Consider the following 26,921-nt stretch of genomic DNA (forward strand, 5'->3'; position numbering starts at 1 on the left):
TCCCCTCTGTTTCCACTTCCTCTTTTCTTCTCCACCTTGCTGCTTCCCACAGGACTGGCCACAGGGGCTAAGCACCTTCCTAAGGTTGAAGATTCATGCTTTCTTTTTCTTCCTTGATTTCTCAAGCAATGAAATTTGCAAGGCCACTGAAGTCTTCATGTGCCCTCGCTGTGACAAGAACTGCTCGCTGCAAAGACTCAACGATAGCTGTATCTATGCCAAGGTGAGTGTAGCCCCTTGCATTCTCCTCCCTGAGCTCTACTTTTTCTAAGAAGCAGGGAGTAAAAGGTCCTGCAGGAAACTGCTTTTTACCAAAGTTAAGAGTTTCAGCAATCCATACCATTGACAACTGAATAAAACGTCACCCTGCGGCAATTACAAAACGAATACATTTTTATTTGAATATCTTTGTCTTCCTTGTTTTTATAACTGATTGTTGCCATCAGAGACATAAAATTCCATGTGAAATGATATTTAGATTTTCTTTTTTTAAGAGAAGATTATTTCTATTGCTAATGATTAAATTTGTATCTTGCATGCAGGCTCATGAAATTAAACTACTTCTAATTTTACAAAGAAAGTGAAATAGCATACCAAAAGTTCTCAAATTGCTGCCTATTAGAATCACCTGAAGGGTTTCTTAAACTCCTGAAGCCCAAGCCACTCTCGAGAGCACTTAAATGAGAGTCTTTGGGTTTGGAACTGAGGCAGAAGCATATTTTAAAGCTTCCCAGGTGATTCCAATGTACATACAAGTTTGAGAAACTGAATTTTACAATTATTACTGTTTATTTGTAAAAGAGTTTATCAAAGTATAATTAACATATAATAAAATGTACATATTTGAAGTCTATAAATTGATACATTTTAATTATATATGTGAAACCATCACCACAATCAAGGTAATGAACAAAGCCATCACTTCCAGAGTTTCCTGAAGTCCTCTTGTAATCCCTGCCTCCCACCCCTCCCCAACCCCACGGCTGCACTCAGGCAACCACCTGCTTTCTGTCATTATAGACAAGTTTGTATTTTCTAGACCCTTATGTAAATGAAATCATACAGTGTGTGATTTTTTCTGGCTTCCTTCACACAGTATGATTATTTTGAGATTCGTCCATGTTGTCACATTTATCATTAGATCACTCCTCTTTATTGCTGAGTACTGTTGCATTATATGGCTAGACCAGAGTTTGTTTATCCATTCATCTATTTGTGAACTTTTGAGTTGTTTCAAGTTGTTACCATTTTAAATAAAGCTGCTATGAACACTCATCTACAAATCTTCATATAGATGAATACTGTTATTTCTCTTGGGTAGATACCTAGGAGTAAAATGTCTGGATTATATGGTAGGTAGACATTTAACCTTCTAAGAAACTGCCAACCTATTTTCCCAAGCATTAATATCATTTTACATTCCCACCGGCAGTGTATGAGAGTTCCAGTTTTCCATATGGCCACTAATCCTAAAACGATTGGCCTTTTTAATTCTAACTGTTTTAATAGATGTGTAGAGATATCTCATTGGAATTTAGTTACTTGAAAATAATTGGATCCTTTTGGGTCTTGCTTTTAGGATTTATGAGATGGGCTCACAGCAGTGCTCTACCTAGCACTATCTTTTTCCCCACAATTATTTTGCAAGATCGTTCTGTGTACTCTTCCCAATGCACTGCAAATACTGAGTATTTCCTCATACCTGGCTGGTGGGAATTGGCACCATTCCCGACTCGGTGTGAGCTCCTGAGACTGTTACCTCTAGTCCTTTCAAGTGGTTCTTGCCTCAGGTAGTGTGCTCACATACATGCTCACTGGGCGCTGTCTGGGTTGTCCCTCTCTGCACCCTGGTAACTCTTTCAGTGTAGTAAGCTGAGGCCATCATAACGTTCACCTCATTTGTTTCCCACCTCTCAAGGATCATTGCCTAACATCCACTGTCTTGAAATGCTTTTATATTTATATATATTTATGTAAGTGCTTTGTATATTTTGTGCATTCTTTGGCTGTTTCCAGAATGGGGGTAAAAATCAGTCTTTGGTATTCCATCTTGTTAAGAAGTAGAGGTCTCTATACAATTAATTTTGACAAGGCTGGGTATAAAATCAAAAGCCACTCAAACTTCATGGTTTAGTCCATATAAGACTATACATCAGAATCACCTAGAACGTTTGTTAAAAAGCAGATTCCTGGGCCTCAGGTCCTAAAATTCAGAATCAGTTTGTCAAGGATGGAGCTGAGAAAAAGTCCATGTGTTAACAAGCTCGTCAGTTGATTCAGATTCCTAGGATCCCCTTTTAAAAAGATATTGCCCTAAATAAGTAAAAGGTCATGAGAAGGGAGGGGATTAATGAAGTTGCCATGTTTGATGTAGCTTGTGCCCAAGTCCAGAGGACATGGGTGGTTATACAGATTTTGCCCTGTCCAAGAATTAAGGACTGAGGAAGTGAGAGAGGGCTGAACACCAGCCAGGATCCCAACTCCCTGCCCCCTGGCCCAATAGCCTGGCCAGCAGGGTTGAATCTGCCCAGAGGAGCCTTGCTGTCCTTAGCCCAGAGGGGCTTTAATGGAATATCAGTGGCAGTTTCCAGAGCTTTCTGTTATTCTGAAGCCATCAAACAATCCTAGAGAGAGATCTAGCAACTAAAATAGAGGAGACATAAACTTTAATCTTCCAACCTAATAAGAAATTTATCTCCTTAAACCATACCTACATTTATTGATTTCTAGCCACACTCAGCTCTCCAAGAGAAATCCAATGTCAAAGATAATGGAGAATTTGGGCTTACACATAGCTGTGTTTGCGGCTCAGTTTCCTTCTGTCTTCATATATTCCCTACTCACATGAACAAAGTTAGATAGAATGCTTCCCCAGAGGCCCCCTATGCATAAAGGCAAGCTATTTTTCTAATACAATAATTCATTGCAAATATATGTTTGTAGACAGGACAAGCTCTTTTACTTTTAGAAAAGTCTGTTATATTGCTTTGGGAATTTTCTTGAGACTTCTTCTGGGGTTTTCTTTTATAGAGCAAGTGTTCCTTTCCTATTAGGCAGAAAGCCTCTTCTCCTGTTCTCCTGCCTGTGGCCCTTGATCTAACCTTGAGCCACCCATACTCTGCTTGACTCTTCCTTCACCTGCTCCCCATTTTCATTCAGCACCTTATATCAGACCCAAAATGACGCCCTTAGCTCCTCAAGCTGCACCCTCAGGCTTGTAACTGTTCTTCTTGTCTGTACGGTCTCCCATAATATCCCTCAGGTAAGAGCTTAGTGGACCTAACACGATGATCTCATGTGTTTACACTCCTCCTTAGGGCAGGTTCTGAAGTCTTCCCTAACTCCCATTCTACCTTTATCTCCCATTATGTGTATGTAATCCCACATTGCATGTATATTACAGATATCCTTCACTGTCTCGTAGATGTGTTTCTAAAGAGTTAATGTTTAAATTTATTGAGTTAAAAAATGCCTGAAACCTAGCAAGAAAAAATATGCAAAGGTTTTTTAAAGAAAATATTGCACAAACTATGGCAAATCATGTCCATGCAACACAGTTTTTGTTAAGTATGGCTTTTTATTTGTGACTTTCCTGAAAGCATGGCTATTCTGGAGCAGGGGAGAGCCATTATTTCTTGGTGACCTTTAAATCCCCATGTGTCACGTCTCTGTTCTGACGCTCTAAGAGGCTATTTCCTGCACTAGGTCTGTTCCTAAAGGAAAGCAGACAGCTGTGCAGCTGCTTGCAGCAGTAGGCATCTCTGTGGGATGCCTTTGGGAACAAAAAAGCTGGATTCTCCTGCCGGGTGTAATTTTACGAGCTCTGTAGGAGAATTTTGTTATGGTCCTTTCTCTCCTGTGCATAATATATACTGATGATTGCTGTGAAAACCAGTTCTTATGGCATTTTCAGAAATCCCAAGTCTTAACAATCATAGAAGTTTAGAGCCGTCTAGAGCATCTTGCACCCATCCACGGATCTCCAAAAGGAGCACATCTCTGTATAATGATATTTTTAATAATGCTACATTACAAGAAAATACATCCTACCTTTATCTGTTTTACATATTGTTTTGCAGTGTGCTCCAGATGTGACAATTAAAATATACATTACTGTTGTTTTAATGCCCCCATTAAGCAGCGTCTAGACTGTAGACTGAGCAAAGAAGACACCATTGCATTCCCATTTCTTATAATAAGGTTCTTTAGCCTCTAATTGGCCTCTCTCTCCTATGAGGGTAGTGCCCCTATTTTCTTTATAGTTTCTATGGTAGATTTGTTACTGCCAAACATATATTGCTTTGGCTGTATTGGTTTAATCTCCCTTACTAACTTATAAATACAGTCAGGACATTATGCAAATGAAAAGCAAAGGTAAATTGAATTTACACTTTATTAAAATCAGACAATCCTTGCAACCCTGATATGATAATATCATAAATTGTACATTTCTCTTTATAAAACTTCAGGTAATGTCTGATTCAAAAACACATGGACTATATGCTAAATGTCCAGTGATACATGAAACTTCTTAAAAACGGTTTAAGGTGAGATTACCTCCTATGGCCACTACTGGACCTATGGCACATTCTGAAACATCAGAGGGTAAGGACAGCACTGTGATACCTTTCTGTTGGAAGTGCTGGCTCACTGGTGGAAGTCTGCATTTTGCAACTTCCCCAATCCTGGACGTTTCACTAACAGGAGGTGAACCTAGTTATGCCTCAACTGAAAAGCTGACTTCTTACAGCTGACACTGTAGCTGGACTACCTGTGGCCTACAAATACTTCCTTGGGGTACTAGGCCCACTTCTAAGTAGAAATGAAAGTGCAGTCCAAAGGGAATCCAAGAGGAGAGAGAAGAAAAGAGGAGCCATGCGACCCCTCCTCTCTCCCAAGAGAAAATCACGTGAAACAGTTGCAGGACCCATGAAAACATCTGATAGCTTATATTTACAAACTAAAATAATGTGATTCCTTTGGGGAAAAAAGAAATCATAGGACCTAAATGCAAACAGTAAACACTGGATTCTTATAACCAAGAGTGTAACTAATATTTTTGTTTGTTTTCCATTAAGGTGTCATATTTGTTTGATAATGGAGGGACAGTCTTCTTTGCTATTTTTATGGCAATATGGGGTAAGTATGTTCTTCCATTACTTACTTCCTAGCCCTCATTTTCTGTGGCTCTTGCTGGGTTTCTTCACACACACACCCACCCCCCAAGTATCAATTTAACAACAAAGCCTCTTGCTTTGGTAGCCCTCTTCACACATTCACTGCTTCTTTGAGAATTTTAACTCTTGATCTAATCCTCTAATCCCTAAAGCCTCGACCTTCCTGTTCTAAGGAGTATATTTTTCCTACCAAAAGCAGGTAGTAATTAAAAACAAACTGAAACGTACTAGAATCCGAATTAGGCTTCTAGTATTTTTGCTCTTGAAAGTGATGCTCAGAAAACTTTTTGTTTGCTTAATACCTCCATTCATCTATTTTTTTAGCCTTGGACTTCATACATTTAGAGACACAGAATCTATTCCATATATGATTGAGCAATAATGTCTAATACATAATAAATCTTGCTCCTAACATCTTAAAACTGAAAATTATATATAGATTATGCTTTGGCTGACTTTTTCACCATGTTTTCATAGAGTTTTTAAAATGACCCAATTAACTGAGGCCTCAAATAAATCAGACAGGTCAGAATTCCTCACCCTTTGAAGGGAATCAGTTACTTCCCTGGTTAGGATCAGCTTTCCTACCACAGCCCTGTTGAATGCAGGCCATTGTCAACCTGGCAAGTGAAGGGGCTGACCGTGTATGTGCTGACACAGAAAAGTACAGGGCATTAGAATGCAGTCCTCTCTCCCATTACCTTAATTTCCCAGGAACAGAGACTCTGTGCCATATTTTCCTTCTAGCTTTAAGGCTAAGTTAAAAAAAAAAAAATCACTCTTCCAATTTTCCTTCAAGAGAATGCCAATCTTGATGCATGGTATAAGGACTCTGGCGGGCAGAAGGTGTGTGCGTGATGGGGGAAGGCAGTAAAGAGTCAGTCAATCCATTGGTTTTTGTCCCCCCCAAACAAAAAAAAGTGAAAATGTAGTTTTGGGTCCCTTTGTTCATTGAAGGATTCCTTTAATTAAATTATCAGGCAGGGTGATCATGGTGAAAGCATTTAGTTTTACCTGATTCCACAAACATTGCCTACTAAGAAAAAAATAGACCAAAATACAAATTAACGTTACTCACTAGATGCTTCAGCATGGCCAAAAACAGTAAGAAAGGAAACCTTTTGGATTATTTCTCCTCTCTTTATGTTTCTGCCACTAGTCTCACACTTTTACAGCTCTCCTTGGCACAAGCTATATGACAGTGATCTTGCTTCAGCTTGTGGAAGATGGGTTTGTGGAAAGGCCAGGACGCAGGCGAACATTTGTCGTCTGAAGACTTTTTCCCTTAGTTTTATATTGAGGTACGAAGTGAAGGTATGTCATCCATAGGAATGCTGTCACGTGCATTTTCTCGGCCTGCTGGCAAGGATGAGTCATCCACAGTTGGGTTGTAATAACTAGAATTCCCAAAACTTACATCATACGGTTCCGGTGCATTGTCTAATCGCAGCACTAAAAAAGTAACAAAAAATTGTTTTGTGGTGACAGTCTGGAAGATGCACGCTCAGGCATCTGCCAGACTATAGGAATTGTTCTAGATGAGTAAATAGGTCTGTCTTTTATATGGGCTTTGCAAATATTACTTTTGAGATTTTAAATAAGTAGATATTTTTCAAGCCACATTTCTTTCCAAGACTAAGAGAACAGTTTAACTTCCAAAATTTCACGGCTGGTGGACCAAAAATAAGGGAACTAAGGGAGAGATGACAACAAAAATATAGCAATACTTGATATAAAGAAGTATAGATATATGCCTCATTGACTTTTGAAGCTTGTGAATGCAGAGCCTTGTCAGCATATTCGGAGTTTTTATTTGTGGTGTAAAAAATAATTTTTAAACAGTGAAGAGCTAAAATCAGTGTCATGATTTTCCAAGTGGCTCAATAGCCTTATGGTTGAGTGAAGGTGGAAACAGAAGAAAAATATTTTTAAAAGTTTATGTTTCCTTCCAATAGATCCAAGTTATGAGCTTGAGGTTTTCTGATTAACGATATAGGAGATTTTTTTTTTTCTTTTTCAACAAACAGCCAATTTCTTTAATGATCTTGAATTTATTTTCAAAGAAACCTTGGCATGTACTAGGTATCTTTAAATACTTAAGTAGTGACTAATTAGATCGGTGGTCTAATTTTTCAGTTAGTTATTCTCATATCCTACCTATTCCTTAAGGCATCTGTTTACAAACTGGGCTCCCAGGAACCTTAGGGATTTGAGAGAGGTGTCTCAAAGCTGTCTTGAGGGAGTCAAACAAAAGTGAGATTCGGTGGTTCCCTTGTGCCTCAATCACAACACCTTAGATTGTCTCAGTTTGCTAGACTGAACCTTTGCGTGTGATTATAGATAAAAGATTCTGAGATTAAAGAAAGTTTGGAAACCCCTGTTGTTCGAAATCCTATCCTTTAATTTTGAAAAGTGCCACTTCTTTATTTTATATGCATTGCTAGAAACCCATAAGCAGAATTCAGTTAAATTTAAAATAATGTGTTTGACTCTGAAAATGAACAATATGTCAGGCAAGACCTGAACTTATGAAAAATCAACAAGACTTTATCAAGGGGATCCACCAGGGACATTTAACTATTTTTTTATGCTGGCAGGTGCCCCTTGTGTAAACCAGAAATCAGATTTTTTTTTTTTCTCCTGAAGTATAAAAAAACAGATGAGTCAAGCATTTGAAGTGATTTCATTTCTGTTCCAATTAATGTTATATAATTAAGCTCAAACTCAGTGCTTTGTTCTTAGCAGATACATTTGTCATTCATAGATATGGTTGGTCGTTTCCATCACATGAGTAGAACATTCCTGAATTAAGGTATAATGTGGCTTTATGTACCCATGTATGCAACTCTTTAGAGATTCTGTTTTAGAGACTCATTAGGATAATTAATAGAGGGCTACTCTGTGTAAATTTTTGAAGAGCTCCAGATTAGAGTAAATTATTATTCAAATTACTGCTACTAAGAGTTCGAACAATGGCAGAGAATGGCTTTGCAGTTACTTGCTAACAAAAATGGCCATTTTTTCCTTAATATCATACCATTATCTTCCAATTTTATAGATATGTTTTAGGTTCTGGGATTATTATTTAAACAAATTGTGATGCAATTAGCAACAGTTCCAAATGGCTCTTTAATTTCACTCACAGGTCCATGATTATTTTGGTTGTGTTCTGTGAGAAACAGAGAGCATTAAATCTTTAGTCTGTTTCTGTCGTATGAATCTCTGAAACCCTTCTAGATAAGGTGGTGAACATTAGCATCCTCACTTAATTGAAACCATTGTGTGCAGGTGAAATTCTGAATGTTGTTTTTACCTGGTTCATTTCTGTCGTCATAAAGTCGCCGATGGGAAAATGACTCCGTTTTCTTTTTTCCACACAACAAGTAGCCAACGAGACTCAGCAATGAGGCACCCAGAATAGCACCTAAAATGGCCCCAAACACCACTCCTGTATTTCTGTTCTCTGGAGAGGAAAAAATAATTTACAGATAAGAAATAGAAAATAATTACTCAAAGAACAGAAATATATACATGGACTTGCTGTATTCCAAAGAATGTTTAACAATGTTAACAATTTTTTAAAAATTAGATAATGGTGACGTGTGTGTATGTTTTATAAATTACTGAGTGTTTGAGATGTACTGGCAAATATACTTCCTGACAAAACCACACTTCAAATTTTGAATTACCTTGAAATACTTCTAAGTTTTAGTTTTATAACTCTCTTGTTACTTATTAACACTAATAGTACTGAAATGCCATGTGTATGCTTCATTAAGATCTAATTTCTATGTTGAATGCTATATTAAGTTTTTAATCAACTCTGAATCTCCGATGGTCTTTAATGATGAAATGAACTTTGAACTTATTTCTATAATAATTCAAAAGCAAAAAGCTAATGGGAGTAAGCAGGTAGTAGAAAATTAATCCTCAAAACCCCAAGTGAAAAGGCGCTATAAGGAAAAAGCAATATATTCTGATGCAGGATCTTTCCAAATACAACCAATAGACCAAAGCAAGATATTTGCGGTGCCCTGCACATCAAGAACAGATGTGTAGGTCTGAGTTTGAGAGAGTCCAAATTTCACTCTATCATCCCCTTTACCGAGTACCTTATTTGAAGACTAAGTCATCAATAAACTACTTAATGCTCTCTGAACTCATATTTAGTATATTTTATTTTCAATGTTTTTTTTTTCATTTCTTAAGAAGCTTATTAATTAGGTAGACAAGGGGTCTTATAGGGTCTCTAATTCTATACAAAACTCCATTTATAAAAACATAATTAGGGGCTGGCCCCGTGGCCTAGTGGTTGAGTTTGGTGTACTCCGCTTAGGTGGCCTGGGTTAGGTTCCAGAATGGGCCTGCACCACTCATTGGCAACCATGCTGTGGCAGTGACCCACATATAAAATAGAGGAAGGCTGGCACAGATGGTAGCTCAGGGCGAATCTTCTTCAAGCAAAAAGAGGAAGATTGGTAACAGATGTTATCTCAGGGTGAATCTTCCTCAGCGAAAAAAAAAATTAACCTTCACGTTGGAAGATAAACAGCAAAATTATTGCTAAAATAAAGGTGAAGCAAAATTAACTAAGTTTATTTTGATTAAAGGGCGATGGTACGAGTTCATATTGAGTATTCTCAATATGTATATTGGGTTTAGAGAAAGAAAAGAGAGAATATCTTTTTAAAAATATTTCTGATGGAATATCAAAATATATATGAATGAAATAATTTGTTAAAATCGTAGATAAAATTAAAATATATGTACATATAATATATTGGTTGCAGTGCTACAATAAAGCCTAGATTTCAGAACTTAGAACTGTTCCTGTACACTAGCCGCAACTTTCAAATAGGAATTTTTATATATGATTTGGTATTTACATCATTAATATAATCTGCTCGTAAGTTGTATTAGAAATCAGTGAATTCATAAGGGGAAAAAAGAATATTTTTTTAAATTTTCAGGGAAAGAAAAACATGGTTAGACCTGAAAAAATAAAACATAATAAATTTTCATTAAATATTAGAGATCTTTTCTACTTTTTGTTTTAAAACTTGATGTAATCCCTCAAATGAAACATAAAAATCTCCCCATAATACAATTTTCTTGTGATACTCGCAGCAAAATTCCATTTTTATTATGTTCATTAGGTGCTAAACTAAAAATTAAGGAGTATTTCTTTTCGTTGAGTTTATTTAAATTTTTTTTAGTATCAGTCTTCTATTTTCCTGTGATTGCTATGTGGTACCAGATAATTTATAAATTCATTTATTTCATTCAATTTTCAAAACTCACATACATATATTTTTAAAGTTTAATTGTATGGTATTCTAAAAGCACATGAAATTTCAGGTAGTCTTTCAAAGATTCAATGAAAATTCTTACCTAGTGTCTCAAAACTGTACCATTACCTGTCTCTCCTTCCTTTCAAACTAACTTTTCTCATTTTGTCCCACTGTCTCATCATGTTCCCATATAGTAATAACTAGTATTTCCTGACTTAAGCCCTGAAATCCCTTCACTATTTCCAGTGAATATCATGGTTGCCCCCCAAAAGTGAGAACTGACTGTGCTGTTGCAGTCTCCTCGTTTTTTCTAGTATGGTACATTCCTTAGACATAATCTGTATGAATTATTTGAAGATTCAACTTTATACAAAAGGAAAGTTAAAGCCATTTATATTTACCTTCTTGAGGGTCTGGTGTATTTGGAAAGATTTTTGAATTATTGGTGAATTTTAAGGTGGGCTGTAGAGTTGTTGTTTCTTGATAGGGGGTAAACCCCACCGAGCTATCACTGGTTGGGGTAAGCCATTCATCTGGTTCCGTTGTCATGGGGGTCACAGACATGGTGTTTGGTGCTGAAGGGAGGATGCTAATTGTAGTGGAACTGTTGTCAGGAGTTTTCATGGTATCGTTGGCCGAAGACCAAGTAACATTTTCTGAAGATATGGCAGATGTAGCACTGGCAGGTGCTGAGGCTGGCAGAGGATTTTCATCTGCTATAGATGAGTTCCAAGGTAATTTAGAAACAAAGCTGTGGATCAAGGGAGGGCTGATGGAGAACATGGGTGTGGGTCTTGGGCTCCTGGTAAAGTTGTCTGGTGATAAATTGTTGAAGGAATCTGTTGTTCTATGGATTTTATTTGATGGATCCCAAGAAGAGGAATTATTTGCCTTGAGAAAGGAGGTTTCTCTATATTCTTTATCTGAGTTTAAATTTGCTTCAGTTCCAAAAGGAACAGATTCATTTTCTATTTTTTTCAAGCCTTCTGCAATGCTTTGTGTTGTGTTAATTTCTAGACCTTCCCCATGGCTTCCAAATAGTAGTAAACTAAACAAAGTTGAAATCAACAGAATTTTGGCTGAGGTGAACATTGTAGCCTTCTTTGGTATTGATGTTATTAAGGGGAATCTGAAAGAAAATAACAACCATTTGAATTATTAAATTAAGTATTGAGGCTTTTTTAATTGGATCTACATTTTTAAAGTGATAAAAATCTAGAGACATAATGCTAAGATGATAATAGCATACTCTTTATTCAACAATTTTATTTTCCTTGGATTATGTACTAAAACTAAAGTCACTGCATTATATTATTCATATAATATTTCTTCCTTCCTTCCTCTAGGCAAATGCCATGTGAAAACTTTGTCAAGTCAGACACCACTATTCCATTATTTCAAAGATCATTTAGGTTGGGACAAGTTGAAATATATATAATTATATATGGACTGCTAAGTAAAACTTTTTATATATTGTAAATATAGGGCATGTAGAGCTGTCTGATTTCTTCAACTTATTTAAGAAAACATGTTCTTTCTAAAGATGTGATTTGGGAGATTTATTACGAAGCTGACGTTACTGATTATATACTAAGCGTACCGCTTTAAAGTGAGTCAGTCAGGAACGCAACTTGAAAACATTTTATTAGTACCCGATTTGAGTTTTTTGAATTTGAAATTAACATCCTTTTTTTCACGGTACTCTTCATGATGCCCTTTGCCCTATTAATTCCAAATTAGAGAAAATCAGAAAGACTTCTGGATTTTAGCATGTTTAATTGTATTCCCTTACTGTATAAATGAAGAGTCTGGTTGGGAGTGGGTGTGGAAAAAATGACCTAGCTAGATAGTGGCAGAGTTGGGGTTTGAAACCATGGTCCTGACCTCCAATCCAGGCACATCATTCTGCCTCTTAAGTGTGGAAGTGCCACAGTTCATGGATAGGAGGATATGAGGAAAAGATTTTGAAATTAGATTTATATTAGAATTCTGGCTTCTGTCACTAATAACCTGTAAAAAACAATCATCATAATAAGCAATTGCTTTATCATCATAACAATCTGATTTCACAGTGTTCTGAAGACTAAACGAGATGATTTAGGTATAAGTACTCTGAACAATATCTGGCCTAAAGTAAGCAGTTAATAAACATTAACTTCCATTTATTACTATTAAAATATAATAATATTTCTACAAGTGTCGTACATAAGTTGACAGAGTTTACAATATCATCTCACTTGATCCTCACAATGATCCTTGAGGCAAAAAGAATAGCTTCTATTATCCTCATTTTGCAGATGAAGCAGCTGAGGTTCAGAGTGCCTAGTAATGGAAGCTAGTAAATGGAAGAGGCGACACGGAAAGCCAAGTCTACTGACTCTAACCTAGCTGGATGCTAGAATTTAAAGTGTTTTTAATTGAAAAAAATATTCTTTAAAAAAGTGTTAGACTATTCCTCCTCAAACAATAAAGTCTGAGAACCGATGTCCTATTCTTTGAATTGGACCTTAGAGCTTATTTGTCACTAAAATCCTCCAGGAAGACTGAGATAAGAAAAGGGAGGAGGTGCAACTGGTATTGTTTAGGTCCAGTACTACCTGCCATTTCTTACAAGCTCTCCCAGAAATTTTTACAAGTATCTCCCACCTTGATGATTTTTCTTTAGGGTCTGAGGAGCCTCTAAAGACCCTCTGATTATCGCTTGGTTTTAAGGGCCTCCTCCTTGCTGAATGATTTCTTTCATAGTGGCACAACCTAAATATATCTATAATACATCCTGATATAATATTTTCTTCAAAAGCTTTTAGCAAGCAGTCCGTTCCTGTGGATTCCTAAGGTTTTAGAGATATAATATCTTCCATGCTTTTTGCTTATCACTTAAAAAAAGTCTACTTAAAAAGTAAGGCAGGCAGACCTACAAGAACATTCACAGGGGCATTATTTGTAAGTGTCTCAACCTAAACATCCATCAGTAATAGACTGGATAATAAATTCTGTAATAATCATACCTGAAAATTCACAAACTAGAGCTGCATACAACAACATGGATGATTATAACAAACGTAGTGCAGAGCTTAAAATTCCAGTTGTACTGTGTGACTCCATGTATATGAAGTACAAAAACAGGCAAAAAACTAGAATGTTAGAGGTTAGGTTGCTGTGGGAAGGAAAGAGACAATATTTACTGGGTGAGCGTGGATGGGCTGCTGTGTGCTCCTGACACTCTGTTTCTTGATCTGGTAGGGGCTATATAGGGGTTTGCATTTGTGATAATTCTATTTATTTATATTTCATTCATTTTTCTGTGATAACCAAGAAAATTCAGTTAGATCCTAAAGCATTATTAACATAATTGGAAAGCATATACACTATTATGCATTTATTATATCAGATGCTTTGCATATTTTCTCTTTTAACTCTTACTAAAAACTAGCAAACAATGAGGAAGGGATTATTAATCCTATTTTATAGATGATTAAATGGGGTTTAAAAAATGTAAATAATGCGTCCAAAGACACACAGCTAGTGACTGAGAGATAGGGTTAGGATTCCAACCTTGGCCTTAAAGCTAGTAATCACTCATCTATCTGACAAAAGTTACAAAGGAATATCGAATTTCATACTCAGCTACTTTTTCCCACCAACATTTTCATAGCACGCCTTCTCCAAATTTTCTTATTTTAACCAAAGCAATTTATTATCCCATTTTTTTAAGCACTGGAAAAATAGGGCCTTCTACCTGAAGTACCTCTCAAACACACTAAATACACTTTTATTCTAATTTAAGAAAACCCCAACAGTTGTCTCTGTGGTTTCTAGTTGGGCACCTTTACCATGTAGTTTACAGATTAACATTAACAAAACGAGTGATTATTCCCAGGACCTGTAGTTCACCAACATTTCGCTGAACTGATGCCTCACCTAGCACATTTAAAATGCAATTCAGTTTAGTGTAAAACTACTTACAAGTACCTTATCAGAAACATCTTTCTCCTGTAACTCAAGTTCACAGCAAATGTCAGAGCTCTTTCATTATCTGCTGCCGGTAATCTGATTAGTTGATGAATTGGACTTGGCCGCCTGTTTTATCATTATCATGGAGTTGGGTTTACGTTCTCTACACCTAGGCTTTCTGGTTATTTTCTCTTCCTAATGAAGTGATCACCAGAGGAGAAAATCAGCTCTCTGCTGTTCTTCTACTTTTCTCATATTGTTACATGAGGAGCGTGGCCTTGAGCTTTCGCTCCCTTCCCGTAAGGAGAACCTACATACCAAGAGTCAACAAAGTGAGTTTTGTTGTTCCTGTTTCACTTTGCCTGTAACATTGAACCACCAGGGGATCTCTCTACCCTTCACCCAGCTTCTGACTGTAACTTGAAAACCTAAGGTATCAACACCCCAAATAAGCGAAGCCTTCTGTTACTGCCTATAATTTATCTCCAGGGAAAAGAGAGAAAGGGAAAAGAGGGATGAGACAGTATATTGTGAATACTATTTGCAGTTTGTTCTGAAATTAATACAGTTGTAGGTAAGGCTATAACTTTGCTTTGCTCCCTGGCTTCTAAGAGAACCAGGTTACACCTGTTACTCAGATCCCTTCATCTTAAAGGGATAGAAGCAGCCAGGAATTGAAGCCATCAGCTATCCCGAACCCCAGCCCTGGACTTTTGCTGGAGCAAGGACTAGGAAATTCTGGTTAAGTTTGACCCTATTCTGAATTGAGCAAAACATATGCTTGTAAACAGCAAAGGCTAATGCAGGTGAAACAGAAGCTCCAGAGGGCAGTAAAAGAAATCTGTATTCCTTCCCTTTGCATGTTTCTCTCAGCCCCTCTCCATCTCTAGAGTTCAAATATCTAAGCTGTTACGCACTTGTTATGTAAAGCTAAAGTTATGCTTTATGATGGATGGCATACTGGTGCGTGCCAAAGTTCATCTTTCAACCAGGTACACTGTGGAGGCAGAAAGAAGATGAGATGAAAGAAAAGTGCAATTGTAGGAGAGAAAATCAGGAGAACCAGGTAGCATCATTTCCCCTCCTGTTCTTAGCCTCTTCTTGCCCCTAGGTGGAAACTCCTAAGAGGAACTTTGAAGGTGTAACATAGAAACAGAGCTAAGATCACTACAAACTTGAAAAACTCCTAGGATTAGAATTATCTGTTCCCTATAGGGAACAGAAAAAAGAACAGGATCTCCAGCCACTGTGTGGTACCTTAAACACAGATTCTAAACCTTTCTATATATATTGAAATGTTTGTATTGTTTCTAGTATTTCACAATTTTTAAAGTTTACTTTCGAAGTGTGAGTTTCACTGCTTACTACTTTTTAAATAATTCCTCTCCACAGAGAAAATGAACACTACTTTCTGCCCTGTCTTTGGTGGTGGCAATAAAAAGCAGTTTCACATTACTACTTTTGTATGGAGGGCTGCAGGAGGTGGTGAGAGAGGGAAAAAATGTGACCATGAAGGAAGCAAATCCACATTCTCCGTGCATAATTTTGCTTCTCCTTAAATGCATAAAGTCATTATCCTGCCCAGCCCTGCTGTTGTAACTGAGTCATACCAATTTTATACCAAGCTTTGAAATTAAGAAGGTACTCTGGTTTATGTCAGGTAATCAACCCATGCAAGGGAAGAGAAATGCGAGTCATTCTAAACTCAGTCAAAACCAGAAATTTTAAATAAACATATTAGTAGAGGTACACTGAGGGAGTAATATAAAAACATGTTTCTGCAGTGAAATAACGAAAGAGTATGCACTGTGTCACTTCTCTCAGTTGCTTTTCATCATTTCTTGTTATAGATGTCAGGCTACAAATTAAGATAGATGGGTTTTCTTTGTCTTTGTCCTAGGAAACTCAGTCTGACATGTAGCCCGTATCCTAGGCACACCTTCAGTGTGACTTTGAGTGGCCTTTAAAACTCTTGGACAGTATTTTGCTTTCCCTAAATGAAAGAGCCACAATAAATTAGGACATAACGAATTATATTTCTAGAAATGCCTCTTTTATAGGAGGGCTTTAAAAAGGTGAGAAGACTTAACTAGCCAGAAAGTAGGATTGTACCTGAGGAACTTAGACATATCATTTCACTTTTGTTTGATTTAAAGAAATGAAAAAAAATAAAAAGAAAAGAAAAATATGACTTTCCTTCAGGAAAAAAATTTCAAAGCTTTGTGAATATCATTCTAATTAACAGACTGGTGTGCATAAATCCAGGAAAATTCTACAGAAGGTCACACTGCCTGCTGCTAACTTGGGTGTTCTCAGTCATAAACTTCAATACTACAACAGTTAGGTGGAAGGGTGTCAAGCTTAGAAAGAAGGACTGTGCCTTCAAAAGAAATATTCTGGACCTAAATCCCCAAGCATGGGATTTTCAGCCTTCTATCATGTTTCACTGGCAGAAGAAACAGCATCTATGGACCAAATAGAAGGTGGGTAAATGGTAAATTGACATCCCTTTGATAAAAGGAGGCTTAGTTAGCCGCAAACTGAAAAAGATTTTAAGAAACTTTATCCACGTCCTTATTCCACAGAGTGTCTTCTGTGGCAACTGACTTAGCTTTTTAGATTTCCAGTGAGTGCTAGACATGTGCACATACCGTCTAAGTAAAGTAATTATATACACAACATTTGCCAATTTTTTGATTAAGAAAATCTTTGGCAAAGATGTATAGAAGTTTGTAACTCATCATATTAGAAGATTGTTTTTCAAAAACTCTCGTATTCTAATACTTTAGCAAGAACCTTTAAGTGCAAATGCATTTTAATCTAAATATTCAATTTATATGTTTATGTCACTATTTCCACTTTAAACATTTGGAAACTTTTACTAAGATATGACTTAAAGAAACTCTCTCTCATAGTCATGTATGCTTTATGTAAGGTTTATATTGAGCTCTTCATCTGGTTTCATCATCTAGCAAATTTGGCAGTAATTCTTAAAGTTAACTCACTCAACAGTGCAAATGCTCATTTGGAAGGTAATTACTTAATGAAACAACTACCTGTCTTTCTCCATAGCTCCCTGTCAGACTCTTCTGTCAAAAGTTGAGCCTGCTTTTGTGCCGTTTGGTAAATAAATGAAAGAGAGAGAGCGAGAGAGAGATGGAGGAGGAGGGATCCTCTGTGACCCAGCACACTTACCTTCAGGTCTAGGAGGTGTTTACAACCAGGAACTGAAATATCACAGCTGTCCTGGCTGGAATAAGTCTGCTGTGCATTGGAGAAAACAAACGGGTTAAGTGTGCCGATGTTCCACTGAGCAGGAGGGTGCCAGAGAAGCAAAATTGGGCGGGGCCAGACTATCTTGCCTGTGTAATAGAGCACCCAAGAACCTGACTGACCTGCTTCTCAGCTGTCAGCATGAAGATATCACCTCATTCAGGCGTTAAAAAAAAAAGCCCAGCCCTCCAGCTTTCATAGGTTGGTTGTTTTGACTTGGGGCGGGCTAGTTCTCTTGAGCTGCGGCAAAACAAGGGGCATCCATTTCTTGCCCTCAGCGAAAAAAAAGACAAGATTTTGGTAACGTCCCCTGGTGTATCTGGAATTTCTAACATATGCTGAGTTCCCCCTTTGCAGGTGAGGAAACCAAAGTGAGTCAGACCCTGCACCTGTAGCTCTGTGCTGGCCCCGTGTTGCTCTCCTAACTCATAAACAGATCTTTCTTTCCCATAGTAAGGTGCCGTATTCTGTACTTAAAACCTGAATGGAGAAGGTGTAGTCAGGTCCATGGTGAGGGGCCCTGTCTGCAGTGCACTGAGATCGCTTGTATAGAAGGATACACTTACGACAAAGTGAATTGATGTGTACTGGGATCCTTGATAAAACTGCGAAGCATTACGTAGAAATAATCACCAGGACTGAGATGAGGTTTCTTGCTGACTTTCAGGCATTTGGGGAGTATCTGGGGCCTGTCTGAAAATGGCCACGTGATCCTGAGTAGTCCTGGGAGCCTTCTCGATTAAGTCGTTTCCATCCTGTGCTCTCTTTGCTCACTCTCAATTTAGAAGCTGGAGAGTTTCAGAAGTGCCAGGCAATGCTTGATTAAGTACTGGAGTTGAAGAGCAACCTGGCATACTTCCTTCACTTCCTTTCATGGCTTATGAAAGGGAGAAGAGTGAAGCTGCACTTTCTGGGACACTCTGCACATCAACGTTTGGGGACTGGCGCCAAGGTCTGTTCAGCTCAGTATGCCTGAGGTTTATGCTTAGTTTTTGTTGTGCGACCAGATAGATTTCCACTGCTGAGAGAGAAAATGAAACTTTAGCTAAGGTTCAGGAACTTCAAATTGAATGCAAAGAATCTGCCCAGTTATATGGCCCCAGGAAAGAACAGGTAATTCCATAGTTTTAAATTTTCTGAAGCCCAAAGACCCCTTCAGAGTTTGATTAGAAATTAAGCCAACCCCTAAAACATATTTACTCAAGGATATTTAAGCTGTATCTTCACTGGTATGAAGAAAAGCAACTTAAATTTAACCAAAGAACTGGTTAATGGGCAGTGGCTTAATAGAATTCTGTTGGTTATTTTCAAATTAGCCAGTTGCTAGGAAAAAATTCAACTGAAAAAAATATTTTATGTCTGTACTTAGAGAACTGAACATGACTTGGCAGGATTGGGTATACCATACCCTTAGGGATTTTCCTAGATATGTGTGTGAATATCATTACCACTTTCTGACTTGACCATAAATTATGGCCTATACCAGGCATGGAAATTACAAGGCACTTTTGCTACAACTCTGCTTTCACTGCCGTGAGAGTCAAAGCTCATCTCCCATGCCCCTCTTTTCTAAAGACCCTAGCTGTGGCCTCATAATCCTTTTCATCATTGCCCTCCTGACAACCATAGCCAATTGGTTAGAACTGACTCTAGTGATAAACCCCATTTACCCTCCCCATCATGAGCACATCTGGAAGTAAAGCCATAAAATGCAAACTATGCATAAATTTAATGCCTCAGTTATTACTTAGCTCACTTGGTTGTGATCAGAAACTTTTGTGAAATCACCTGAGTGGGAGTTAAAAAGTAATTTCTTGCCAAACAAGTCTCTCTGAGATACTTTTCCAGGTATATATCATGTTCTAGGTAGGACTGATCCCATTTTGGACCTTGTTTCTCCAGAGAAACTCAACAATAAGAGACAATTACCAGACAATTTGATCAGCCAGGCCAGCTGAGATGACACACTGTGCAATGCTTACTTAGCCACTGTGGTGCCTTTCATCTGGAACCCTCCTGTTTCTTCACACCCATTAATTAAGTCTCACAATATGTATTAGAAGAAGACATACCTCCTCTTTGTCTGAAATGGTGGAACCACTTACAAGTGGAGTTTCCAGAATACGAAATCACATTGTCACTGATGGATCTGAAAATAGAACCAGAATGTAGCTTGGGACCATGCCTCAAATAAAATTAAAACATTGCTCTAGATCCAAAATGGCATCTTTTTTTACAAATCCTGTAGCATCACATGCCTGATGCTGATGTCACACATAGAGAATTTCTTTTCATAGATCAAATTCATTAATAGCAGGTTCTGAGTTTGAAAAGATATAAGTTGAATTCATGTTTTGTCTCCCCCTCGGAGCATGGACACTTTTGTGCAACAAAGAAATACTTGATGAATAATAAAATAAATAACATCATGGCTGTATTATCTGAGAATACTTCAATGATAGACTTTATAAATACAATGGAAATTGATGGCTGAAAATTTTCTTTAGGATGATAACAGCTGTTTCAATATTCTGTTAGAAGAGAAATAGAGGGATTATTCATGAATGCTGACAGTTATTTAACATACAAGCTTGTCTTTTTTCCAGTTAAGTCATATGGTGATATAATATGGTCTTCTTCATTTAACTTTAACTTTATGAAAGGTCAAACCATTCATTTTGGCCCTAAGGACATTCTAGGACAATGTCATTTGTTAAGTAGAGACTGTGACATAGCATATACACACATGCAAGTGTATGTACTTGCATGCATACATACATAAATGGGGATCTAAGAAATGTTGTAAAACTGGTAAAGCACATACAAACTTTAATTCAGTTCGAAGAAGTGAATGACCTAACTGTAACAAATCCTATTGTATTCCTATCTACACATTATGTGAGCATGTTTTCTCAGTAAATAGCCTTATAAAGACAAAAAATTAAAATAGAGTTGATGCTAAAACCTATCTCGTTGTAGTAATAAGTAAGAGGCATCCATGGATACCTGAGCCAGTTGAAAAACAAACAAAAAGCCCACTGATATCCTCAAGACATGTGTTTATAAGAAAATCTTAGATTTTATGTTTAATATTAATTAAATTTTGCAATAAATTCTATTTTATTGTAATGATAACAATTCAGATTGGTTTTTTAAAGTAAGAGCCTCATGTTCACAGGGAATTTTAAAAATTATTTTAAGTGCAATGATTGACCCTTAAGATGCATAAAGAAGAAGGTGAGGGCATGAGGGGGGAAAGGACAGTGAAAATACGATGGAGTCAATGGATTGAAAATCTGGATCCAGGGATTGTTGGAAGTGGAGTTTACAGGAAGTGGATTACAAGGATGGAGGTGATAATTGGAGATTATGGAGGGTCTGCAGCCATTGATCAAAAGTATGCCGTGGGAGTACATGAGTGAGGTAGAGTTGGAGAAAACAACTTTGGAGATAGAGAGTGAAGAACTGAGAAGCTAAGGTCCTGGAAGTATTATCTGTGTATATTGTAATTTCAAAGAATTATTTTGGGAGTCATGTTGATAAGAGTTACTTTAAGCCAAGAGTTAAAAAAACTTTCAGAGAAGAGTGGAAGTGTCCCCAGGGAGCAGTAGATTACTTCCACAAGGAGAGAGTAGGAATTATGGATTTATAATGTAAGACTCAAATCTGTGAATCTTTAAGGAGGAGGGAGAGAAAATGGTCTTGAAGCGGCAATGAGGAGGAGGAAATTTGATACCTCATCTTCAGTACCTGTTGGCATGGGAGACAAATAACCAACTCCTGAGGATGCCACATGGAACATGGGGTTTCAGGGGTGTCCCAGGTTTCAGTTAGAGCAAGAATGTGAGAGAACATAAAAGACTTTGCTGTTCATGACTTTGAGTGAAAGAGGGCGTGGGGAAAGTGTCTCAAAGAGTTGGGAAGGAGTGGGAGATGGTCACAAAGGCAATCCCCATTTCCCTAGAACTAGAGGATCAGAATCTGAGGGTAAGGGGTTGATCTGGAAATTTTGGTCTTGAGGTAACTGATACGAACAGAGTTTAGGAGCATAATGATTTAGTCCTGATGCACCCAACTGTGAGTGATGACAGGAGGGAAAGGCGCATGTGTGTGTGCACACGCATGTTTGTGTAGGATATGGGGATGAGGGCATCTTGCCAAGATGGAGTTCTGGGCTCCCTCTAGGCTCCTGCTGATAGAAGAGTTGTGAAGTGAAGGCTCTTATTCCTAGTACCCGAAACAACTTTTCAACCGTGCAAGTAACAGCCTGCTGGCAAATGATATTTCTCTCTTTAACAATGACATGATGTTCTGTTGTGTGGAAGTACCATGCACCTGATGGATTCCTGTATGATGGAGGATATACTGTTATACAACTTTCCTTCTTTTAGAACCCTAATTTTGTTATAGAGTCTAATCTGTTTAGACAACTGTTGCCCAGTTTATCAACTATGTAATCTATTTTTAGATGGACAATTAAGTGAAGTTACAACCAGACAGAAATATAATAAAATGGCGAAATTGGCAGATTAATAATGTTATAACTTATTTTGCCACTTTTAGGAAAAGATCCAAATGCTTTATTAATGCTTTCTGAAAAAAAAATATTAAGGCAGATAATTAGGAAGTCCTGACATCTCTGATTCGTTTCTTTCTAATTAGAAAAGTTGAAATAGCTCCATAATAACCCAGGTGTCAGCAGCAGTCGTTGTTATTCACTGAGTGTTCTCAGCACTGAGCCTTGACCTGGAAAGGGGCAAAGTAAGGAAAGAATGAGGGGCCTCGTCTAGGTCCTTACACTCTGAAGGAGCATCTTGATTTGTTCCTTGGCTCAAAAGCCAGGACAGAAGAAAAGGAAACCTGTGACCTGAAGGGGGTTTGAAATCCAGTTTAAGGGTGAATGTACAATGATGGTGGTATTTTCGTCCACTTAGAGGAATATCAGGGCCTAAACACTTGGTAGAGAACAATGAAAACATGTTCTGTTAACTAACCTGACAGTTCCTAGAAGCTCTTAGCTACAGAAAAACGAAGAAATCTTTGTGCTGAATCAGGAGAGACTCCAGAAAGGACATGAGAGAGGGTGGCCTTGTGAGAAAGCCCCTCCTCGGAATGGGTGTCTGAAACCAGAACCCCTGCCCTAGGAGTCAGAGTGAGCTGGAGTACAGAGTTGAGTGCATTTTGAGGCAAGTTCATTAAGCTTTCTAAACTTTGGTATCATTGCCAATAAAATAGCAGTAAAATGATTTCTTGTACATCAAGCTGTGAGGATTTATGGAGTTAACGTGTGTACAACATTTAGCAGAGAGGCTGACACATGGGTGTTTGATGCATTATAGCTATGTATGACAAGGAGATATACAATTTTGGAGGCTCTCTTTAAGAAAAGAATACAAAATTATGAATATAAATGAGGTACAAAAGTATCTGGAAAAATCACAAATTTACAAATTTTAAAAAGCTCCAAAATACACAGAAAACCAAAAGCCGGAAAAACAACATTTTAACTAACTTCCTGACACATCTCTGTAATGCTTTATGTCTGCAATTTTTTTACCTCTTATATTTAAAAAGATATTTCAGAGAAACTATAGAAAAGTAGTTCAGTCTTTCCTCTTCCTCTAGAATGGTTAATTGAAAGTTATTTTTTTATTATTGCTAGTTTTGAAAAGTTTATTTCAGCTTCATTCATTACTGGTAATGTCACGTACATTTGTAATATTCTCATAAATTTGAGAAAATCTCTAGTATGTTTCATATATGAGATGAAATTTTGGAAATAGTTTTTCCATAGAGTGGTTTCTGGCTCCATATATTTCAGATCTTATTTCTTTTCCATTATCAGTGGTGGACACCATAGGCCACGTGCACCTCACCATCAACCCCTGGCCTGATACCTGAAAGATTCAGCATATGACCTGGAAGGAGTTTCCTCAGAATCCATGGCTACATTTGGATAGTTAGTAATAATTGAGCAACACAAGGAAGTGCCTGCAAACCACATAAATATATCTTACTAAACCCAAACGAAATGTATCCCGGACTCAACATTTCCATTAGTCAACTGTCAAAAACACCCCTGGCCACCACTCTACCACCCAATATTTGAGGAAGTCAGAGATTCTGGCTGTGTCTACAGGGAGCTTTTAGTTACATGAAAAGTGTAAATATAAAAAATGTAATTGTTCTTTGACTAATTGAGTATTTGCTTGAATTGTGGACCAAGAAACATTATGTTTGCCTCTGCATGTCTGGCTCCACAAATTCAGTGGTCTAATAAATGAAAAAATAAAATATTTTTAAGCATTAAGTTATTAGCATGTATCAAAATCTTATTAGAGTTTTACTGCAAAGGAAAAATCCTCTGAAAGACCAGGGCAAAGATGTCTGTCTTGGTAGAAGCATTTGTAAGAAAAGAGAGTGATTAGTAATCATTTTTAGACTCTACAAAAAGAAACAAGAAGGATGTCATGTCAAAGGACTTTAGACTGTCGGTTGATGGGCCACTGGGTAGATGAGCAGATCACCTCCCAGAAGTTCTCCATCTCATGTATGTCTGTGAGGAATTTGTTTAAACATTTTGTTTGTGATGCTAATTTCTTCCCAGAAGGATGTTACAAATTACATAATTCAAAAAGTTCTATCCCAAACTATGTTTGGAGTAGTTTTTCCTTTGGCGTGGAGAACGGTCAGACTTTGGATGTGGGTTTGAAATTCCGACAAATGACCTCCTCAGGTAACTTAACCTCCGAGGGTTTTAATTTGCTTACCTACTGAGTGAGATTAATAATCTTTATTTTACCTGGGTTGTTGTGGAAATGACGTTATCAACTTAAAAGTATCTAGCACAAAGTCTGGAACATTGAAAGTGCCCGATAAATGCTAGTTCTCTTCTTCCTCTTTGGGAGTGTGATGCAACTCATTTTCATTTTTTGTATGCTCTTTGTAAGAATAGACAAACACTGTGCTCTCAAAAAATGTTTTAGTTGAATTATTTACCCTAGAGGCAGCTTCTATATCTTAAATACAAAAGTATAAAAAGGACGATATAAGTCCCTTGCTAGGTCATGGGCAAAAGATGGAAAGTATTATGTGGAAAGTGATTGATTGTGACTGAATTTTTATAAAAGTGAAACAATTGAAATATATATAATTGATACTCGCTCCATTTTTCCTGCAGAAAAACGTACAGAATCTTTATGCAGTAGAAACCAATAACTTTGTCTACAAGGTTTTCTTCATTTAACAATTAGCAGAATGTTGAACAAATCGGTCATAATATATTATATTCTTAAATGAATTAAGCATAGTTAGACCACTTACAAATTGTACCTCATTTAATTTGTACAACACCCCTATGAAGATGAGTTTATTTTTCTCATTTTTAAGTTGCGAAAACGGAGGCTTATCATTGTTCAGTCATTTGTCCAAGCTCACACAATTAGAAGAGAGTACAGGCAGCTTTCAAACCCAGAACATTCCTACTCCAAGCCATGCTCTTTGCCCAGCACCACATTGCCATTCCTAGATGTTCTTTTGAGGATCATTGCCCCAGCTGTTCCAGGGATTAACTGTATCAGTGTCCCATCCTGGTGGAGTTTCCTGGGGAGGACAGACCAGCCTATGAGGAGGATGAGGCTATTAAGGGGCTCAGCTATGAATTTGTTTTTTCTTTTTTCTGTCATAAATTAACAACCAGCATGGGCATACCTCTGAGTATCAGCAATATAACAGTCCTAAATATACTGCTCAAGAAAAATACCTTGGATGGAATTACCAATGTTTTAATATTAGCTGTGTACTGATGATGGAATTGTAGGTGACTTTTATTTTCTTTTTTATGGTTTTAATTAATTCATTCAGCATATATTTATTGAAAGCCCAGTATACAGCAGATATTCCTAGACCCCTATATTTCAGAAGTGAGCAAGACAAAGTACTGTTCTAGTTATTTTTGCTAGTGTTAGATTAGTAATCAGATGATGTTCAACAGAATTAAGGAAAGAAAGTGTATCAAATACTTGAATGGTAAGATGAGGAAAGGGCCTGAGAAAAATTAATCCTGTGCTTTAAAAATATTATGATGTATTTTATGAAAAAAATACATGACAAAAAGCTGACAAATTTTTATTCGTATAGGACTCCTCCAATTTTTTAGCAATTCAATTGAGAGTATCCATTTTAATTTGAACAAATGCTACTGAAATGTCTATCTAATATACAAATGCCAATAGCACATTGAGTAACATGAAGAGGTAGCTTTAGAGGGACTCTACATCAAAGTTAAAGAGTCTGCTCTGGTCAAGATTGTGGTGAGAGTTCTCATTGCTTTACTATAACATGATGCTGTTTATGTGTAGCTTCTTATTTCTAAATGAATTTTCCTAGGGGGGAAAATATTGAGTCAGATTTTAGGAATTGGTGAAGATTTTCAGCACTGAGGGTTCAAAGGCTGGCCTTACCATGATCTTAGAATCTAGTTATTTATTGTTTTCTTTCTTACTGAATGTTGTTGGAGAAGGAGGAGGAGGGGAGGAAAACTGGAAGTAAAGTTGGAGAGAGATTCCATGTCCTTAGACGAAGAGGAGAGTAACAAGACAAGCAGGTCTTGACTAACCAGTTCCAGGTGTGGCTGTGTCAAGTACCATTCAGCCCAAATGCTCAAAATCAGCCACTTCCCGCTTAACTTTGCTTATAGCCTCTTTATATTCATTCACCCACTCTATACTCACATAGAGAACTCCTTTAATTGTGTTTCTGTAAGATGTTAACCAAAAAAACAGTAACTTTCCCCAGGCGTAGAAATTTAAAATGTTCCACATTCATGGCCCTTCTGCTAGTTGTGAAACCTGTCTAGTGAGATTTGTATTTCTACCTCACATATAGCTATGTTGCAATACTGCATGGGGAAAACACTATGCTTGAGGATGTTGCTGAAAATAAATCTAGGGAGTGGAGGAAAGTCTTCAGTAGTGCCTGGGTGCTGTCCAAGCTGGCCGGCTCAGAGCTCTCATTCTGATAAGTTGTTATTTCAGCTGGCTTGTCTTCTGAGAAGGCTTTGTCTCTTCTGATGAAAACAATACTTGGAATTCCTTTTACTTCTCCATATTCAGACATATGTAACTTCATTTGTGTTTGGAATTGACTTCTTCCCCCCTGCCCTCCCATAACCACCCCCCCACCAAAGTATAGCAAAGTAGTTTCCAAAACTTTTTAAGTGATAATT

At 37.4% G+C, this 26,921-nt stretch overlaps 2 protein-coding genes across 16 annotated transcripts in view; one reads left to right on the top strand and one right to left on the bottom strand.

The window, feature by feature from the left end:
* ANO3 (anoctamin 3) overlaps positions 1-26,921 on the top strand; it is a 452,178-nt gene that overhangs the window by 374,617 nt on the left and 50,640 nt on the right. For all 10 annotated transcript variants that reach the window (XR_011541296.1, XM_070624550.1, XM_070624551.1 and 7 more), the window contains 2 exons: positions 127-223; positions 5,079-5,139. Coding sequence is in view for 9 of the 10 variants with exons in the window: in XM_070624550.1 (XP_070480651.1) it covers positions 127-223; positions 5,079-5,139 (158 nt within the window). In the remaining variant the exon portion in view is untranslated. The remainder of the gene's footprint in view (positions 1-126; positions 224-5,078; positions 5,140-26,921) is intronic.
* MUC15 (mucin 15, cell surface associated) lies at positions 1,163-18,368 on the bottom strand. Of its 6 annotated transcripts, XM_070624564.1 has the most exons (5): positions 14,441-14,738; positions 13,477-13,625; positions 10,870-11,597; positions 8,491-8,640; positions 4,376-6,533 (listed from the first exon to the last, which is right to left on the bottom strand). In XM_070624564.1, the coding sequence occupies exons 3-5, from the start codon at positions 11,558-11,560 to the stop codon at positions 6,469-6,471; spliced, it is 906 nt and encodes a 301-aa protein (XP_070480665.1). In that variant the 5' UTR covers positions 11,561-11,597; positions 13,477-13,625; positions 14,441-14,738; the 3' UTR covers positions 4,376-6,468. The 6 variants fall into 6 exon arrangements, with proteins under 6 accessions (XP_008520962.1, XP_070480661.1, XP_070480662.1 ...); XM_008522740.2 differs by lacking the exons at positions 13,477-13,625; positions 14,441-14,738 and adding an exon at positions 17,618-18,368 and having other exon boundaries at positions 1,163-6,629; XM_070624560.1 differs by lacking the exon at positions 13,477-13,625 and having other exon boundaries at positions 1,163-6,629; positions 14,441-14,680.

The sequence above is a fragment of the Equus przewalskii genome, chromosome 6 (genome assembly GCF_037783145.1).
Source record: "Equus przewalskii isolate Varuska chromosome 6, EquPr2, whole genome shotgun sequence".
NCBI lineage: Eukaryota > Metazoa > Chordata > Mammalia > Perissodactyla > Equidae > Equus > Equus przewalskii.

Excerpts from the sequence above, each read along its gene's own strand:
- MUC15 (XM_070624560.1), bottom strand. Across the intron at positions 8,641-10,869 it reads TACACCAGACCCTCAAGAAG|AGAACAGAAATACAGGAGTG; the intron begins GTAAATATAAAT and ends TTTCCTCTCCAG. Across the intron at positions 6,630-8,490 it reads TGACGACAGAAATGAACCAG|TGCTGCGATTAGACAATGCA; the intron begins GTAAAAACAACA and ends TTACTTTTTTAG.